Raw genomic sequence first — 20,939 nt, forward strand, 5'->3', positions numbered from 1 at the left:
TCAGCTTTATTGTCAATTTCTCAATATGTACCGAACATACAGAGGAGTTGAAAAAACGTTTCTCTCCAGTCCAACATATAAAGTGAATACAGATAATAAAGTGCAAATAGATTTAAAAAAAAACATTTAGACAACATATATATTAAGAAAAACTATCATTCTGTATTTAGCAGCAGTCAGACATAGGGAGTCTTAAAAGAGAGGAGGGAGAGAGTTCAGCTTCCTAACAGCCTGGCGGACGAAGCTGTTTGAAAGTCTGGTGGTGCGAGCACGGAGGCTCCGGTATCTTCTCCCAGAGGGCAGAAGGCTGAAGAGACTGTGAGGGGTGGCTGGAGTCGCGCACAATCATGGTGACTTTGCGGGTGAGGCGGGTGTCATATATGTCCTGCAGTGAGGGGAGTGAGGCACCAATGATCCTTCCAGCTGTGCTCACTATGCGCTGCAGGGCTTTCCTGTTGTAGTCAGTGCAGCTTCCGACCCACACAGTGATACAGTTTGTCAGGATGCTCTCAATGGTGCCTCGGTAAAAAGTGCACATGATGGGTGGGGGTGTTCTTGCCTTCTTTAGGTTGCGGAGAAAGCTTTACACATCCAAGGTGCGACTTCCTCTTCTGCTCAGGACGCCATTACTCCCCTGTATCTGTATATGAAATACTTATTTGCGGCTATAGGCCTATTCGTTTTCTGAACAATGTATTGAGAACTTTTAATCTAACCTAAATAGTCTTATCATATATCTTTTGATTATATTTTCATTCAACAATTTTACAAATTCAATACATTTTGAATATATTTTAGTTCTTGTTTTATTCCTCTAGGGGGGATTTAGATCAACTCTGCTTCAGCTCAAATAAATACCTTATTAATATCCTTTTCAGCAGTAGTTGGACCATCAAGTAAAACTACATATGTATTAACACCAGAATGTACACATTCTTCATGTAGTAAATAAAAGTACAAAAATTGTCAATTTCAAAGTGTGTTAATATGGATAGTGCATTGTAAGCAATAGTTGTTGTTTTTTTTGCTATTGAACATTTTCATTGAAGGAATATTCATATTTTGTGTATAATTTTAGATTTTGTTTCAATGTCGTAGGTTGGAAAAGCTACATGTTTAGTTTTTGTCTAAACACTCATCCGCCCCCGGCAGTAGCGGCTTCACCTCCTGCCAGGAGCAGAGCCTCCCCTCGGTACCCCGCCAGACCCTACTGGGAACCAACACCATCACCATGCTGCTGGAGACCCAGACCGTGTTGCTGGACCCGCTGAGGGAAAGTAGGCATGGGAGAACCAGAACCAGAACCAGGAGCAGGGCAGGCTGACAGACCCCTCTGTGGTAAAATGAGAGGTTTTCTAAAGGGAATCTGATGCTCGGCAACACTACCGCTTTTTTCCACAGTGATCGCATAAATCAACACAAAATGTAAGTTCCTCGTGGTCGCTGTAACAATTCCTTTAGCGCTAATATCAGGCCAACATTTGAATTAGCAATAAATAATTAGAATGAGAGAACTGACAACCTTTGCTTCAACATCCACAAGAGGGAGACACTAACTCAGTCACAATTTAGCTAATGACGTGTTGTCACTGAAATCTGATTATTTTACCCATTTAAATGTCAGTGTCTAGCTTATATCCCCTTAACTAAAGAGCACAGTATGTGCTTTAAAAAATACTTTACAATCGTATGACTCAACTCAACAAAAATAGGCTTCCTGCTAGATTTTCTCCAGTTGTTCATGTTGCAGTAGCCCCGCCAACGGCTGCAAAAGACAAATGTCAACGCTACTTGCGCAGCAGCCAGTGAGAACAATAGTTTGCTCTGTATTGTTGAAATGTAGTTTCATTCTTTGGAGAAGTATAGTATTTCTTAATGCTTCGTTTTGTTCTAGGTTCACCTTTTCTCTCGCGGCACAAGAGGGCCTCATGCAACCTCTTCATCTGTGCCAGAGATGACTCTGCATTCATTGTGCTGCAGTGTCTCAGAAAACTGAGCCACTAAATATTAATATTGATAAGGGGATACTTCTGTTTACATACTGCATATGTGAATGTTCTTTAAGCTCATCAAACCTCAGTCAGTGTCTCATTCAATGACCTCTGTCAAGTGTGTGTTCAGGGTAAGACTGGCCGTTAAAGAGGTAGGCCCGTGTTTTTCATAAACAATGATACTTAATGCCAGAGGAGACCCTAATGGTTGAGTGCATTGACAGCTGCAGAGCATGTTTGTGCAGTATCTGGGTGTTTTAGGGACTTTAGACACCAAGTTTGACTTTCCGTTGCCAACTCCACACTTGAGTGGGAAGAGGAAAGTCCCAAATTGACCCTGGTAATCAGACCCTGGTCTGAGGGTGGAGTAGGATAAGATTAAAGACAAGGAGGTAAGGTGTTATTTGTGTGTGTGTGTGGGTGCATATGCATGCTAGTATATGCACATTTATGGATTGTATAAGTGTTTGTGATCCGGTAACATGGCCACATGCAGGGCAGCAGTGACATGGCATCAACTGTTCAGTCGGTTTGGATAGGGCATCTTCTCTCTGCATTTATCCCCGTTTAATTCTCCTCATTCCTACTTTTGGGAGTGCAAGTTCAGCTCTGAGTCTGTATCCAGGTGGCATATGTACAACCTGAGGCAACATATGAGCTGACTGACACACTGCACATCCAATGCAGTGCAATTTGCAAATTCTGTCCTAATCAATCTAGAATTAAGCATAAGGCTTACTTCAGCTTTCATATCTTGTTTCTTTACAATGTAGCCTAATGAGTTCACAAATTTGCACAAATGCAGACAATTGAGCATTTGTGGGTAAAGCATATTATGAGAAAGCTGTAATGTATAGAAGAGTACAATCAGTTGTAATGTAACAGTATCTGTTCTATACTGTAAAAACACGGGTGTGAAGGCTGAGACATGAACAAAATAACATTTAAAAAAATCCTTTCCATGACATCATTAAGAGGGCACAGAAAAGTTCAGAGAGGAAGTTTACCTTTCAAAGCCTTTCTGTTTTTGATACTCTTTGTCTATTGATCTGACGTTAACACATAAATGGTAATATGCCCAATTTCATAACAGAAGTATATGTAACTCTGCACATTACATGTTGTTGAAGTCAGTATTTCCATGTTGCATGCTCTGGTATAAGGTGGGACAGAAATACACTTTATAACATTACCTGCAGAATTTCTCCGTTACATGCAACTGTATTACATGCAAGCCTGCTTCTGTAGGCTACAAGCCCAAAAGCCCAAAGCATCCGAACCGAGAAAAGCATCGATCCTTGAACTTCTTCAGAAATTCAGTATTAGATGTTTTCAACTTGCATGCAAAGCAGACAGATGTGAAAGAGGTCGGAAATGCAGAAATTATTTTGAATTCAACGAAGTGTTTTCTCTTTGCCCTCCTTCACTCAGTTTAATTTGCCCTCAAATCGAAACAGAGCGATTATAGCGCTTAGAGGGAAAGCACCGCACTCATTAAAAGCAGATCAGCCCTATCGCAGCTGCTGCACACTACCTGCAGTTGTTAGGTGCGCTGGGATACACATTATCTACACTAAACTTCTATTGGCTCTTCTTCGAAAATACATTTGCGTAAGAGTCAATTACTTTGAACGCTTATCTTAAATACACCAGTGACACAAAAGGAAACAGATTGATGATTTGATCGCTGCCCATTTGATTTCGTGGGGATGGAAAAAAAGCGCACTATTGGCCACTTTGGATTGGACTGATCCCATCACCAAACTGTCACTGAACGTCGAGAAGTTTTCTTCACGCGCAACACACCTGACACTTCTTCAGATCCTGAGCGCCTCGTCCCCGGTTGATGCCGAGGATCATGACCATGAACGGTGACCACCAGTCGGTTGCCACCGCGCCGCTGGATCTGCGCACCACTACCCGAGAGCGTGGGAGCCCCGGGTCGAGGACTCCGGACTGCAAAGGTCGCGCTAAGGGCTCACCTGCACCTTCAGCGTGCACAGGAAAAGACAGATTGGAAATACACTGCTCCGCGGTCAGAAGCGCACCGGACCCAGAAGCCGGTGCTGCTCGCAAACGGCCAGCGGACAATTCTTCCTACAGGCTACCTTTTAGGAAACGCCCGATTATTGTCGTGCCGGAGACCCAAACGCAGTCAGCGGTTTTACCAGAAAGCGGAGATCGCCTTTCTCCTGCAGTAGATACGGACTTGACATTACGAGGGAGGTATACCGGTCGTTTGGAAAGAGCCGCGAATGAAAGCACGGTCGACGCAGCACCAGTAACTCTCAGCCGGGTAGAAGAGGCAGGGCAGAGTCCAGATGGATATCCCATTCGCTTCCTGCGCCCGCTTGATTACGGTAAGTGTTACTGACCAACATTCAGTCTATTACCCGAGCACCCAATAACTTGTTATTTTATTGAATTTGTTTTAGGCTCAGAGGCTATATAACAAGAATAGTTTTTGATCTTTGTTACACCGCGACGTTTTGCTTTGAGTTCTATAAAGTACTCATCTGAAGTGATCTGAAGTGGGCTATGTGATTTCTAAGAAAGTCATTATTATGTATGGCCGAAATAATCAGGGTGGGACATGTGCATAGATAGAGGGTCTCTCTGCACCCTGTTGAATGGTGAGACTAAGTTAAAGACAACATGTAGCTGTCAAAGGCAGATCATGGCACAACCTGTAGGGGCTCTCTAAAGATTTGTTTTTGGTATAAATATACATTTGTTTGTATCACTACCCCCCCCCCCCCCCCCTTCTTCAATACATGTGGTCACCAGTGTGTCACAGGTAGAAGAAAATACAGTAGAGTAGATGCAGCAGCAGCTGCTGAATCAATGAGAAAATGTCCAGTCAGCTATTCTCCTGCACTGATTAAGTAGCTCACTGGGTCAACTCATAACTGAATACTACGCATACGCACCTACATGCACAGTTGCACTTCCATATTACAAAAAATGACTTGTTTATCAGTGCAGCCTTTTCATTTGTATATGTATCTTAATCATTTCCCTCTTCCTCTCTTCCACCTTTTATGTCTTTTATTTACACCTCTCTCTCTTTCTGTGTCATTCCTGCGCAGGTCCACTGTACTGTTTGCGCCCTGTCCCCGAGTTGAACCACCCTCTGGCCCACCAACCCGAAAGCCTGCTGACTGGTATTGCTCTGGCTACACGTCAAGATGAAGACGGAGACACGTATGTTAATATCTTTAAACTGGCTTTGGTTGGAAGTTATGTCACATATCCAAGTCACGTATGCATACAGTAAGCTTAAAAGATTGCTGTGATTCATACAACTACAACTTGTGAATTTTTATAATTAGTGCATTTTAGTCAGACGGCTGTGTTGACAGTCGAAACTTGGCACAATTCTCAGATCTGAAAACTTACTACAGTCATAAACTTTGTTGGGATTTCCATCAGATTTAGAGCATTCATTGTCATTTTCTTTAGACGGACCCAGCTCACTGGGTCTGCCAAATTAATGTAATGTATCAGGACCCAACAACCGTCATCATTAATTCTTATCATTCACACCTCAGCTTTTCCTACTGTGACATGTTAAAATGTCCTGAATGAAGAAATCCTGTGACATTTCAGTCTGCATGGAAGCTCCTTGCCAGTCAATGCAGATCCGCTCTCTGGGGGCCTGACACTTTCACTACTTGACCTCTCTTCTCAAAGGGCAACCAATACCATTTTCGTTAAAAGTCAATATAAATCAATGAAATTGGTAACATAAATAACAAGTCAATTCGTCAAAACGATTCACAGGGCTGGACCCAGACAACGTCTAACGGTCTTACCTCATAAACAAATCTTTTTGCGTTGTGCAACCTGGAAGTGGTTTGTGAGATGCCTGTAATATCATCTCAGATTATTTGTTGTGCAATCTGTGACTCACCTGGTTTTGTATATTGAACAGGTACAGTCAGCCCCCCACTTCATCCACCTAAATTCTTTACTGCTGTTTCACTTCCTGTAAGGGAAACTGGTTCAGTTCAACCAGGAATGATTCGTAAGTGGCAATGGAGACTTTGATCTAACACAACAACCTGGAACCTGTAGCACTTGAATCAGAGCTTCTTGAATAAATAGGCATTGCATGGATGAGATAGTGTGTGTCTTAACCAACCTTTCATTTTAAGTATCTCAGGGCGTAGGATGGGGGGTTGAGAATGAGAACACTGTAGAGGACACTGGATGAGTTCTCGAGACTATTAATGCAAATGTTTAACTTTAACGCATGGTTACTTTACTTTGTCTAAAGTTTTAACACCCACCCGCCCACACACAAACTGAAATGTCAAACTCATATGAGAACACACACACTCACACACACACACACACACGCACACACACACACACACACACACACACACACACACACACACACACACACACACACACACACACACAGAGTCATATGACTGTATGTTCAATAATTCAATTACTTTGATGTTGCTGTTTCAAAAAGTGTCAGCATTATTTGCATCCAATTGAAACAAACGCGTGATGACCAACATGTAGCGGAAACATAAGTCCCGTGACATGTAGCTGCTTATTGTCCCATATCTGCTTCAGAGACTCATGATCACTGTGACACATGCACTATTAACAGATAGTGGCCAGGGAATAAGAAAAATGCAATGTATGGTGACTCTCGCAATAGCCATGATAAAAAGTACTTTTTTAATGTTTAGTCTGAATATATACATGTATTTGACAGTGTGGCTTTTGCCACCCTATACCAGTTTTTACTTTTCACCTTCACTTGCAGTGCAGACACAAAACCAAAACTGATATGAACTTTATCTTATTAGTATAGTGACTCAATGCAACATAGCTGCAGTGCAGAGAATCTTCACAAAATCTAACCCCTTTGTAATGCAGTCGAGACCTTGGCTGGCTTGTGTACCTACTTTGTGGTTGTTTGAAACTTAGTGTGAATTCTGCAGAAAGAAACATTCTCAGCCCCCCTTCACACTGCCTGTATGTACATGTGTGTGTGCGTGCGTGTACGCATAATGTAAGTGACAGCGAGCATGCGCCTCCTCTTACGTCAATGGGCTGTTCATCGTCTGTTCTCAGCGCCTCTGAGCCCCTTAGTGTCGGGAAAACCAGTGAGTGCTCAGTTTTTAAACACGATTGCGGTTTTTCTCAGGTGTTTCTGTCTTTCTCTCTTTTCTTCTCTGTGTTTTTAAATGAATGGTCTCAAAAAACCCAAACATCCGCTCCTTACTTCCTCATTTACCGCTTTCTTTTATCAGCTTCATCGCTCTCTCTCTCTCTCTCTCCCTCTCTCTCCATTTCTGTTATGTGTCACTTGCTGATCCTCGCTATCATTTGAATACATATAATGTGAAATGTGCGTATGTGTTGATTGCCTTACGGCTCGTACAAATTTATTCCTACATGCTTCCAGTCAGTCGGTCCATATACCTGCACAATAACACCATTGTCTGCTTGCAGTTTGGCAATACTCTGATCACTGAAACTGTCACGTAAACACCTTTACTCCGTCAATATTGTAATTGCAGACTTAGATCAGTTCAAATTACTATGACACGTAGACACAATACTTTGTTTTTGTATTTTTACAGTATTTTGATTCTGCACATGCCCTGGTCCAGATATAAACATTCAGCTTTTGGTTCCAGAAAAGTCTACAGTCACACCAGGGGTACTGCGAGGCTAGATGCATGCTTTCAATTAAATGCATATGTTGGCATGGCAAAATGCTTACAGTTACAGCGCTAACATGCTGATGTTAAGCAGGACATGTTTAACATGTTAACCATCGAGTTAGCATGCTAATATTTGCTAATTGGCACTAAATGTTAAGAACCGTTGAAGTCGATGGAAATGTAGTTTTTAGGTATTTTCCAAAAAGAAAAGAATTGGACGAAAAGGTTATAATAGCTCATTCTGTCAACCTCAATGTGCTAAAGGGAAAGTCAGGGGATCACAAAAGTCATTAGGATTTATCCTCTGGGTACCGTAGCTATCCGTGCCAAATTCCATGGCAACCTGTCAAATTCTTGTGATATTTCAGTCAGGACCAAAGTGGTGTACCAATAGAATTACTTACATTAGCATCTGTAGAGCCACGCCACTAGCATGAAACACTCTATACCGGCAAAAAACTGAGCTTGCGCTAAGATATTCTCTAAATTCATCCACACGTCAACTTGTCCCCAGAGATGTATCTCTTTTTCCTCTCTCTCATTTTGCATTGTATATTTTTCTGTCCCACAGCCAGACACTTATCCCCTGTTCACACTGAAGCAACAACGTAGGAAAAGACAGTGTTTGCTTATGGTGTGAATGTGTCACTATGCTATATGACCTGGGTCCACAGTCCTCCGACCTGTTTCACTGTCGTCAAACACTGCTCGAATGTAGTATGAGAGAGTGAACGCGAGTTCACGCTATCTGTGAGATTGTGTCTTGGACTACCGTTGCAAGCCCACGTTTTCTGTCGACGTTGACGATATTTGCACAGAATAACGTTCAATATTCTATATCATCCAAGCATTGAGCTCAAGTAGTTACTTTATAGGAGCTTCAGAGGTGCATCACTCACTCACTCACTCACTTACTCACTCATTACCTCTTTGACTGACTTTTGCACTGTGATGACTTTTGACAGTTAGATGTGAACCTTATAACGAATGTAGAAATGCTCTGGGAAAAAAACCAACAGATCCCACAAAACAACAAATTGCCTGCTCATCCAGGTTTCCCCATGAATACTTCTACCCACAAAATATGGATGTAGCATCATTCTTCGTGACGATCATTTCTTGTTTTTGGACTGTCGTACGTCTCTGCTTCTCTTTTGTTTACTATTCACACACACTGACACATCACCTCATTGCTCAGCTGGTCCTCAGACCACAGATTATGTTCGGCTTCAGTCGGATCATTCAGTTTGGCTACGTTCTCACCATCCACACCAAACAGGATACCACATGGTGCTGCCTCCTCTTTATTTTCTCTCTGTCTCTCCCTCTCTCTCTCTATCATACGCACACACACGCACACACGCACACACAGTTACACTGGGACTGTCAGTGTTGATGCGGTAGGCCCAGGACTCCTGTCTGCGTCAGTGCCGCTTTGCCTTGGGTTTATCTGGGGCTGTGGTCTGCCCCACTTCCAGGAACTAGAAACAGTACAGTTTCATCTTGAGAGGAAAGAGAAAGAGATGGATGCAGATAGAGTCGTGTATAACAAGAGAGAACGTCACTTTTTACCTTTATTAAGGCAACTATTGACACATTAGTTGAGCTCAATGCTTAGAGAGATGAATAACTATATCTGACTGTGGATAAGCTGTAACTGGATTGGTCTCTCCAATCACTAGAATTTATTGCTGTGACACTGCAGGGGATTTTTAAGGCAAATAATAGATGATGATAGCATCTAATGTACAGTAAATATTACAAATAGATCTTTTTTAATACAGATTTGTTCACTATTCATAGCTCAGTTACAGGAACAGGGACCAGTTGAGGAAAGAACCACTGTGCTTACTCCCTTTCCAATACAGTTCTGCTTTTTCTGCTGTTCGTAAATCATCTGATTGTTTATTGCAGTTGCAGTTTCAACCTGCTCTTGCACAGGACTATTTAGTTTGAGAGTCGGTGTCCATGCTGGCTCATTCGTTAGCAATTATGCATGTTTGCACACATGCACGCACAGTTTATCCACGATTTGCATTAACTTTTTGGGAGTAAAATCTAAAGTTGAATTATATACACGGACATAGAGCATTACTGCTTTTTCCTGCAACCACCAAGTGATTGTTGGCAAATGTTTATCCTTTAGTTTAACAGATCAAAGGCATTATTCTGTTCATACTTGCCTTCATCAAGTTGTCAAATTATTTGAATGTTTCCACTGTGACTATAGAGATTATGTAAGCTGTTTGGTTCATATGTGGTTGGAAGAGATCATTAGAGTAATGTGATACTGTAATAAGGTAGATAGATAGATTCCTTGAACACACACCAGTTTTAATAAAATGTGCAGAAAAGTGTTAAAGAGTTGCTGAGGAGTGTCTGTTGTTTGCTCAAAGAGGTCTTTCATCTATGTCTATTCAGGCAGGATATTAGTGTCGTCAATGACTTCACGTCAGTGGGACACATTGCTGAGAGGAAGTGTTGCAAGTGATTTTGTCACTGTAAGAACTTATTTTCTGACCTCAAATTCTATGCAAGGGTGCTTTTAGCTTCTCAAGAAGCTCCCCTGTTTCCTGTACCATGATTGTACTGTATGTCTGAATGGGACCTATCCTTTGGATGAAGTTGACTGAGTGAACCTACAGAAAGTCCCTGTCAGAAACCATACCGCTTAAAGGCTGGATTTCACAGCACACAGAGCGAGATAAAGAATGCTGCCATTGTTGCTGACAACAGGAAGTGACATAAAATCAGTATGGCTCTTACTGGAAGTTGCTTTCTTGAAAAAGAAAAATGTGAAAAGCTGCATTACGTTTTTCTGCAACATGCCCCTCCCCCTGCTTGGGTTTCTGCTTTTCCCTGTCCTAAACTTTGGCCTGCGTTTGTTCTTTCGCTTCACGTAGAGACCACAGATAGTGGTTTCCCTTAAGTCTTGATAAGGCTGTGTTAAGGGTGGTGTGTGTCATGCCTGTGTGAGTCTATCCATGAAGCTCCTCGGTACAACTGTTTCTGGGATAATTTAGATCAAGTTTTCTTTTTCAAGTTAGGGGCAGTTTAGTGGGTAGAGCGGCTCGTCCTTTAAATACAAGGTTGGCGGTTTGATCCCCTGTCTCCTCAAGTCCGCATGTCGAAGTGTCCTGAAAGTTGACATGTATTGCAACGCATTGAGTGACTGGAAAACTAGAAAGGCGCTCTATAAATGTAAGTCCATTTACCAATTACCATGTTGAAGTGTCCTTGAGTGAGACACTAAACCAAGTTGCTCCCTGGGTGCATAATAGCAGATGGGTTAAATACAGAGAGAGATGTACCTGTATATGACAATTGTTATAAAGTTGTTGTTTTTTTTAAAGTAGAATTGCTACTTTTGACAAACGTCCTTCACAGGTTAGATTTAAAGGCCATCCCAAATGGTTATCCCAAATGAATAATGAAGACTATATTTATTTAAAGCAATAGTTTAATAGCTGATCATCTTAGAGAAGGAAAAAGATGAGTAAAATGGGTAAAGCTGGCCTGGCTCTGTATGAAGGTTAGAACATCTGCCTACCATCACATAAAAAACTCACTTCCTTTAAAAACGGATCACCTTATATACACACACCTTTAGTCATCAGTTAAATCTGTACAAAACCTTGGAAGTTAGAAAAAAACAAAAAAGGTTGAGACTTCAATCTTCCGGTCCAGTAATAATCCAGTACATAATTTGGTAAAACACTTTGTTTCTTTGTACAGAATAAACAAGTCATAAAAAAAACAGATATAACGTGAACTTTAGAGGTATTGGTGGCTTTTGTTATACTGTCTTTATGCTAAACTAACCAGCCGCTGACTGTAACGTTAACAAACCTTAGGGTGGTATTCATCTTCTCATTTAACTCTCAGCAAGAGAGCAAATACGAACATTTCCCAAAATGTTGATCTATTGTTTTAAGTTGACCTCTTGACTGATTTTATTGCTGTATAACATGGGAAAGGGTTTTGTTTAATTTAATTTATTTCTGTGCCCAGGACCATGATCGCATGGTATGGAGCATAAACAAAACATACAACAATTACAAAACAATGGCACACGGATAAAGTACAACAAATGTCACTAATACAAAGAAAGGATATTCTTCAAAAATCCACAAATAATGTTTGGCCTGTCTGACTGTAACAACACAATTGATTTATATTTGAATTAACGGGAGATTAAAAAAAATACTTTGACATATCCCTTTCTCTGTAATTCATAATGCTTTCATACTTATATTAAAAAATATATGATACTTGTCTCCCCCGGGATTGTAATTACAAAAGTTGCAGATCCACTGGTTTCTATCCAGCCCTTTATATCCTAATCCTGGTGTTCACTCTAAATTTACAAATACTGAGTTTAACAGTGCACAGACAACAAATCAACAAATAGTGATGAACATGCCATGCCATTGTGGAGATTATTGCATTTACGTATATAAAGTGTCTTTATATCACACACGTAAAGTGTAAGTTCTGATTTGTTATCAGATCAGGACTTTTCTACTTAAGCCAAGAAGTTAAGTGTCAGTTGGCCACAATGTCATGAACCTATGACCCAGTTAAATACCCTTTGTAATCTTCTTCGGCATTTAGCTTTCAACTGTTTTTGTTGTTGTTGCATTCATTACAGGGCTCTCCACATAGCTGTGGTACAGGAGGAGTTGGCCCTCGTCCGCAAACTGATCCAACTACTGCTGTGGGCTCGCAGAGGCCTTGATGTCTACAACAACCTCCGTCAGGTAAAATAAATGCACTTTAAACACACACATACATGCATGCACACACAGCTGCTATCATTACTTTTGCAAATGCAGAATTCAAATCAATAGTTTGACATTTGAGGGAAAATGTGTCAGCCATCCAACGTACAGAAAGATTTTTTTAGAGGTTTCAGTTCAAATCAGAGGATCGCCGGTTCGATCCCCGGCTCCGCTAGTCCGTGTCGACGTGTCCTTGGGCAAGACACTTAACCCCAAGCCTGTGGTGTGTGAATGGGTATGAATGGTTAGTTAGAGTCCTGATAGGCAGGTGGTACCTTGCATGTAGCCCCTGCCATCAGTGTATGAATGAGTGTGAGTGGGTAAACAACATGTAGGGTTAAAGCGCATTGAATGGTCGGAAGACTAGAAAAGCGCAATGCAAGTAGAAGTCCATTGACCATTTTATAACACAAATGAAAGAGGGCTCAGCGTCAGTCAGTATAACATGATGAAAGATAGACATAGAATAGAAAGGTGATGGGGTTTTCTGCCACCGACTACCACATTATGTAAAACACATTCCCCTGCTGCCTCACCCATCTGATAACAGTAACATGGAAAAGAATGAAAGAGGAAGTGCCTTGGTTTCCTCCTTGCCTTGCACTACGTTATTGCATACTCTTACAGTTATGGCAGCTGATAGTTATGCAGTGGAACTCACCCTTCCTGGTTTCTTCACCTGTACTTGCCACAAGCCAAAACAATGCATATGCCGGGAAGGACTACATGTGTTTTCCAACATTTCGTTTTGTTTTGTACATGGTGTTCAGTTTCCCTATAGTTAGGGATTTTCAGGGTTTGCATGTTGGGTTTACCATGTTGTGAAATTCAGAGGAGACAGCCAAGATTCAAGCTGAGCAAATTGTGACTCCCGTGAACACTCCTGAACCCTGCACTCATATCTCATTATTTTGCCTCAACTAAAAACAAATTAACAGGCTGGAAAAATGAAATGACATAAGATGCAAACATGTCACTTTTAACTCATATTCCAGCAGAAACTTAGATTTTTTTTTTGCATATTAAGAGTCTGACTTACACTCTCTGTCCAGGGCAACTTCTACTATTTACACTCTACATATTTTAATGGACAAATGTACTCAATGAACTTTCATTGAGGTGACTCATCTTTCTTATAAGGGATAAACTACATTGTACTTTACTGGAATGTGAACAAGGAATTGTCTTTGAGTGTTTCCCAATCTAGGGCCGTCCCAAGCACTGGGCTTAAGCCAACACTCCTCCCTCTGTTGTCTCCACCTCCTCGTCCTCCTGCTTTGCATTCTACGAGCTTTCTTTTTTCATCCTCCAGCAGAGAAAACACCTGAGCCGTGCAGAGCTTTAGTTCTCATGGCTGGGGTTTCACACCACACAGGACACCACAGGCTCGCTTACCAGAAATAACGCTGGTGCTATCATCAGTTGTTGTCTTTCCTCATCGCTGAGGCTTGACAGTATAGGTTTTTTAATATCCTGTGTCTACCCTGTGTAAGAAAATGCATGCACGCGACACACACACACACACACACACACACACACACACACACACACACACACACACAAATACTCTTTTCACACGCTCACAGATATTATGCCACATGCATTTATAACCAAAAAGGGAGATTTTTAGGCACAGGTCCCGTCATACTCATTTGCCTACCAGATTGGGTGGTTTTAACTGAATATCAGGCATATAGAACAGACTTCAAACGGGAACTTTCTATTTTTCAAAACATTAAGTTTGCGAGACAGACCTGAACATATTTTCTGGCATTGGCCAACTTCCCAAAGACAAAAATATATATATATATATATAGCTTTTCCAATATTGATGACAAATCCTGAGTTTCTGTGGTTTCAATATGGAACTTTTTGACAGAGTGTTACTATCAGTACCATAAACAATACTGCAAGTGTCTGTAGTTGATTTGCCTTCCACTCCACAAACTAGTGTAATGGTAGAGACCGCTGTTTGATACTCCCACACTGATCATGCTATCAGTGTGGCTGCACAAACACACACTATAGTAGACAACTGTTTGCTGCTCACTCCACAGCTGATGGTGCAATGCGTGGCACTGACAGTGGGGCTTGGGGACTGAATCCCCAGGGGCCACCCACACTAAAACATGCACTAATGGTCATGTGCTTTAGATTAAAGACATCCACTAAAATGCATTTAACTTCTACAATGCAGAATGCAGGTGATCTGCATTAATTCAATAATCACCTCTTAAAAGACACATTCACTGAACTATTTAGTTCATGTCAGTTTGTTTACGTGCATGTTGGTGACATGCCATTTTTTTATTTATTTAGTGTGAGGGTGTGTGCACTAGCGAGACATCTGTGTGTGTGTGTATTTGTGTGTGCTTTATTTCCGAGAAGTCACATGACCCCCCCCCCCCCCCACTTTGGGCTGTTTCTCAACATACCTTGGTTCAGAGGGTAGTTTACAGGGACTTTCCCTTACTGTGCGTCTCTCTCTCTCTCTCTCTCTCTGTCTCGTGCTGTCTCGCTCTGTCTCGTTGTACAATCTTTTTTCATATCTCTCGCTGCACATACCTTATGAGAATTTAGGGTTTGTAACCATAACTAACGAACTGGCTGATGCTGTCAGTATAACTGTCAACAACACTGACGTAAAAGCGTGTGATGTTTATTTGTGCAAAAGGCTTGCTAGTGTTCACTACAGAAGAATAGTCTCTGTCTCTTAGTGTTGCCTTGCACCCTTCTTTGTGTTTGGCACAGCCTACAGCCCGGGGCTGGTCTTCGTGCCCAGAATTCTCCTCTCATCTTTTTACCTCCTTCATGTTGATCCGCTTATTTTGCAGGAATGCAAGTGTGCAGGGACAGACCCAGGGGAAAGAGAAGGGATTTTCCCCTGTTATCCCGTCTTTCCCCTGGACTCCCCTCTGCTGCTTCCGTTTCTTCCTCATTCCTCCGTCTCTCCGCCCTGCACCCCCCTCACTCCCTTCCTCTTATCTTGCTGGATTTTTGTTTTAGTCACTCTAAAATCCTTTACAGGAAGCCACAGCTAGACTCTGCCAACTCTAAGAGGTTTATTTTGAAGGCCTTAAAAGGCCTCACTGTGGAAGGTAATTTGTTTAGTTCTGGAAATCATTGAAGAGGATTCTACCACACACATTTCTTCAGTGCTGTGTGGGGTCAAAATTGTAGTGTAGCTTTTCACAATGACTGATTATGGGAAGTTAAAAAAACGTACATTTCCATGGGAATGTGTGTGTGTGTGTGTGTTTGTTCGTTCACTTTAGTGTGTGTTTTTTTTAATCCGTATGTGTGTGTGTGAGTCACAGGATTCAGGGAAACAGGAGCTGAGGGGAGGAACACATGGCATTGAAACACTAGGAATTCCACGAAGACACTGCAAGACTACTTTTTTTTAATAGTCTTTACTGGAACAAACCCACAGCACACACACACCTACAGCACACACACATACAGCACACACACACACACGTACAGTAACAGTATAGCAAAAGAGAAACTTGGAGCCACAACTTGTTCCTGATTGTTGTGTTTATTGTGTAACCTCAAAAGCAGCTAAAAAGTCCAGTTTAAAAAAACTTCCTTTTATGACTGAAATATTGCATTGCTTGATTTGAATAGAAGGTTGTCAGTGCCCTCCCTGGCCAGAGTTGATATAATTACCAACAGGATGATACATGCTGATCTCACACAAAGGAACATCCTAGATTGCTCAAGTGAACTCATTCAGCACTTAGTAGGTTCATCCAGGCAAACTCCTGGTGAACTGTGTAATTTTTGTTTTTCCTGTACTTGCAGGCTGTTTGTCTCTCAGAACAGGTTCTCCCTAATTTATAATGAATCATACAGTCTCCTGCTTTGGTTGTTGTTGTTGTTGTTGTTTGTCTTTTCCAGTCAGCTACTTTTTGGACTTTGATTTGATTGCTGACAACTATGAATATCGGCATTGCGTACGTGCACGTACGTGTTAGGTGTGTTTGTGTATATGTGGGAATAGGCATGGAGCACATGTGCCTGCACCTCATGATCGCCTGATATCGTGTAGTAGCGATAATCCAACCAGACATAGTTCCTTGTTTATTTATAGAAGGCGTTGGCCTGTTCTTACGTGCTTAGTTCCTATTGTGTCGCTGACCTTTAACCCGTAGAACAGGTTAGTGATGTAAGAAGGCCTTTACTAGAAATGATAACGCTCTTCCTCCAACCTCACTTGCAAGAATGTGGTGATGATTGAGAAGATTTTGTAAATGCATAGCTTGACATTTTTTCCTGTCTGTTATTCATTATTTTGATATTATGATTTTAAAACTCTTACTTCGTCTCTCTGTCTGGCAGCAGAATATCTCAACAACTTGGCTTTCTTGCTGAGAGATAGAGGAGATCATACCACTCTCATGTCTGAATAGTAAATATGCAGCTACAGCCAGCTGCTGGTTTAATTTAGCATAACGATTGGAAACAGTGATGACTCTGTCCAGAGGTAACAAAATCATACCCATCGGCACAGAGCCCAGGAATAATCCGGCATACTGTATAACAAGATATACCGTGTTAATTAGAGGGGCTGGTAGGCAGATTTGGTTATCCTCAGATAGAGCCAGGCTCGCTGTCTTTTCAGCTAAGCTAACTGCCTCCTGGCTCATTGCTTTATGTTCACCATACAGATATCAGTGGTATCTTCTTATTTAACTCAGTTCCTTTATTGGATTTGCAATGTGGAGATTATCAACAATGATTCTTGGGGTAGCAACCACCTCATTACATTTTGTGGAAATCAGGATCTGGGATTTCACTGTTAGATGAGCATTTTCATTCAGAACATTGACACTATAATAGCTACTTGTTTTGAAATAATGGCATCTATAAAGGGTAAGAAATCTATTTATCTCAAATTGTAAGACAGAGGGATGATGTCTTTGAGTATAGTTTCACACTGCATGCTGCAGTGTGAAACTATTTTGAGAGACAATATACTGACTTTTGTGGTTATGAACCTGAATACACTGGCTTGTCTAAACTGTCACTTTTGCTCTCATCCTCCCCCTCAGACTCCCCTTCATCTGGCAGTGATCACCCAGCAGGCGAACATGGTGGAGGCTTTGTTGAGAGATGGGGCCGACCCTGCTGCCTTGGACCGTAATGGACAAACAGCGCTCCACCTCTGCTGCGAATATGACCAGCGTGACTGTCTGTCCGTTGTGCTTTCTCTCACCCAATCCTCCACATGCTTGGAGATCAGAAACTATGAGGGTAAGTTGTAGTCTACAGAAGAAGCACCTTCGTCTGTATTGTATTGAAGTTGTTCTTGACAAAGAAAGATTTAGGATGTGAACACAAGCAAAGCCATTATCAAATTAAGAGTGCTTGATCTGAATATCATAAATAGACTTTGTCTCAGCATTGCTGACTTTTATGTAATAAAAAAAAATGTCAGCTGCCTTTTTCTCATTTACTCCTTGTGTTTGTGACCCAGTTTTGATTTCCATCTAGATATTGCAGATGTAGAGCAATTTATTAAAATACACTTGCAAGTAGTAAAATGGTCAAATAGGTGAACAACCACTACTTTACTAGTTTGTTGGGGGATGTGATCTCTTGTTCAGGTAGGGATGGGGTTGGTTGTTTTTGGGTGTGTGGGCGGGAAGAGCAGAGGACACGTCCTTCCTCTGTGGTGTAGTTTAGTCACATTACCACATCTCCATCGTATGCCTGTGATGTCACAGCACAGGAGACATTTTTATTGGGTTTCTGGGTACAGAAGATTACTTGCCCTAGCATCCTGCGCTGTCAGTTATTTCATCTTTTGAATTACCTTAAAGTTGTATAACCCTTTTGATGTTTGTTTTAAATTTCCTATTCTGTACTTCTCATGTGAGATCCGTTAATAAACTGGTACTTTGCACTTGTGTGGAAAATGTGCCATATACTGCCTATGTCTCTGAGAGTTTATACTGTGTATGTACAAGTTTCAGGCAGGAGTGTGTATATGCATTCACAATTTGCGCACACTGTATGTGTCTATGTGTATTTGCATATGCTCACTGTGAAACTCAGGTTCTGCTTTGTCACTGTTCTCAGGTTTGAGCCCTCTCCATCTGGCGGTGCTGCGTGGCCAGAAAGATTTGTCCAGAATGCTGCTGGATGCAGGCGCTGACATCAATGCTATGGTCAGTCCCATGTGCTGCACTGACTCAGCACTGACTAAGTTTCACAACATCACAAATTTGACATTTACCGTCAGTGCATCCTCTGACTTTTCCCATGGTGCTTTTCTTTCTCTCTAATCAGGACATCAAGAGTGGCCAGAGTCCTCTCATGCACGCAGTGGAGAGCAATAACGCAGACATGGTCCACTTCCTCATTGAGGTAATGAGGGTGTGTGGGCAGGGAGGAAGGAGGGGAGAGAAGGGTTGTGACTCGGCTCTATTTGATAACTCTGGTTATCTCTTTCTAGCTCATAAGCTGCATACTAAGTTTCCCATTCTTTTCTAGCTTAAATATAAGACCTTCAAAGAATTGGAGCAAAATAGTCATAGTTTAGCTCTATAATCAGAGCTGATGTGTTGTACATGGACATACTTATCTTTTCTCCTTTCTTAATCTCTCCTTTTAAAGCATTGTCTCTTCTTCCTCTCTCCGATCTGATCTAACTCACCCTCTCAATGGATCTATCTTCTGTTTCACTTTCTATGCTTAGCTGCATCTCCTTTGGCTTTCTTTATGAATCACATCTGTCTCAACTTCTTGTTTTTCTCTTGAAGAGAGGCTGTGATGTCAACAGCCAGTCTTATAGTGGGAACACAGCCCTGCACAGCGCCTGTGGCCGAGGTCAGGTGGACACGGCGCGGCTGCTGCTGAAGAGTGGAGCTGACAGCAGCCTCAAGAACTACCATAATGACACCCCTGTGATGGTGGCCAAGAACAAGAAAGTGAGCGAAAGGCTGACAGAAAAAAAAACATCCATAATAACACAGACCATGCAAAAATTCCATTCTTACAGTATTGTTTGTTTTGCCATTTTCTATGGTTGTGAGTTGCTGCTTCAGGACAATTCAGATAGTGTCGAGAAAACAGTGAACACCAAAAGGTTGCCAAATTGAGAATGAACAAGTACCTTGTGATTTTCCAAATTTCCAATCACTCACTGTAACTTTTACGGTGGAAATTCCCACCAAACAAATGCAAACAATTGCAAAATCTACTTGACTCAGCTCTGGTTGGAATAGTAGGAAGAAATGGTTGGAAATGGAAAGTAAATGTGTGTATCCTTCCCTCTAGAGGACAGACCTAAATGGTGCAGTTGTTTCTCCACCAATATTACATTCTTGTTTGACTAAAGAGTCACCTTTTTATAGATCACTGTGACATTCAACTGTAAATGTTTTGCAGATAGCAGATGTATTACGAGGGAGAGGCTCCAATCAGGTTAGAGCTCAAGATCAACACTGTACATCTATCTCACCACATGGGATTACAGATAATGGTAAGCCTATGCACACAGGTTCACACTCAGACTGGTACAATCAGATACATGTTGTGATTAATACATTTGTACTAAGTTGTAGTCTTTGCTTCCACTTTAGGGTCCCCATCTCCCAACCAAAGTCGTGGTTGTTCACCTTTGACTACACCACACACCCCTCATCATAGCACCTCCCATTCTCCAAAGACTCCATCTACGCTTGTATTTCCATTTTACTAGCTCACAGTTATTGTTGAGTGCAATTTGCAACTACCTCCACACAGCGAACCAAAAAAGAGACTTCAATGCCCACAAGGACATCCAAAAGAAGGTACAGCTAATGGGATGACAAACCAGCAAAAGACTACACCTGAATTCCCTACAAGCTGGCCTTCTTTTCCTGGATTCCATGCAAAAACATGCATCCCTCCATGGGTTTAGGTGCCTGGACAGAGTGCCTGCCTGCTACTTCCCTGCTCATCCAGCTGCTGTTGTGACTGGGACCAAACTAGCAACTGACAAGCTACTGCTGGATTTCTCCATATGCAACTATGAAGCAACAGAAATGTGCCACTACTGTACATGCAATCGAGGCTGAACATAAAGGAAAGTCAGTAAATGATGGGCATGGGCCTAAGCTCAGTGAACTCTGACTCCCTTTGTAAAAATGTATTTTGGCCTTTACTTTTTGTATAGAGGACTGTATAGAGATGGCAGGAAATGAAGGGCAACAAATACAATTTTGGACACCTTAAGTCTTTTAAAATTCCAGTCTGCTTACAATAAGACTGGGCCATGTAACTTGACCTGCTTAATATTGCAGTTAATTTCCTTCTTTATGCCATTTTTTAAATAATCTAGTCCACAGTACCTTTCAGATGTTCGTGTGCATAAGTGCCTGTGCGCACGTGTGTGTTATTTTATCACTGTCAAAAGTTGTTGATATATTATTTTTTACATAAAAGGGTGTCCAACAGATTCACTTTTGTCTGGATTTTGT

At 41.6% G+C, this 20,939-nt stretch overlaps 1 protein-coding gene across 1 annotated transcript; it reads left to right on the forward strand.

Moving 5' to 3' along the window:
- The first annotated feature begins 1,898 nt into the window (after positions 1 to 1,898).
- On the forward strand, positions 1,899 to 20,917 carry bcl3 (BCL3 transcription coactivator). The gene is made up of 9 exons (XM_076108995.1): positions 1,899 to 4,351; positions 5,081 to 5,195; positions 12,339 to 12,447; positions 17,526 to 17,727; positions 18,556 to 18,644; positions 18,766 to 18,843; positions 19,239 to 19,406; positions 19,867 to 19,960; positions 20,061 to 20,917. Exons 1-9 carry the CDS (start codon positions 3,838 to 3,840, stop codon positions 20,177 to 20,179), a joined length of 1,488 nt encoding a protein of 495 aa, XP_075965110.1. The 5' UTR covers positions 1,899 to 3,837; the 3' UTR covers positions 20,180 to 20,917.
- Positions 20,918 to 20,939: the final 22 nt, after the last annotated feature.

This window comes from Anarhichas minor, unplaced genomic scaffold, assembly GCF_050575085.1.
Source record: "Anarhichas minor isolate MPS153535 unplaced genomic scaffold, ASM5057508v1 ptg000041l, whole genome shotgun sequence".
Classification (NCBI taxonomy): Eukaryota; Metazoa; Chordata; class Actinopteri; order Perciformes; family Anarhichadidae; genus Anarhichas; species Anarhichas minor.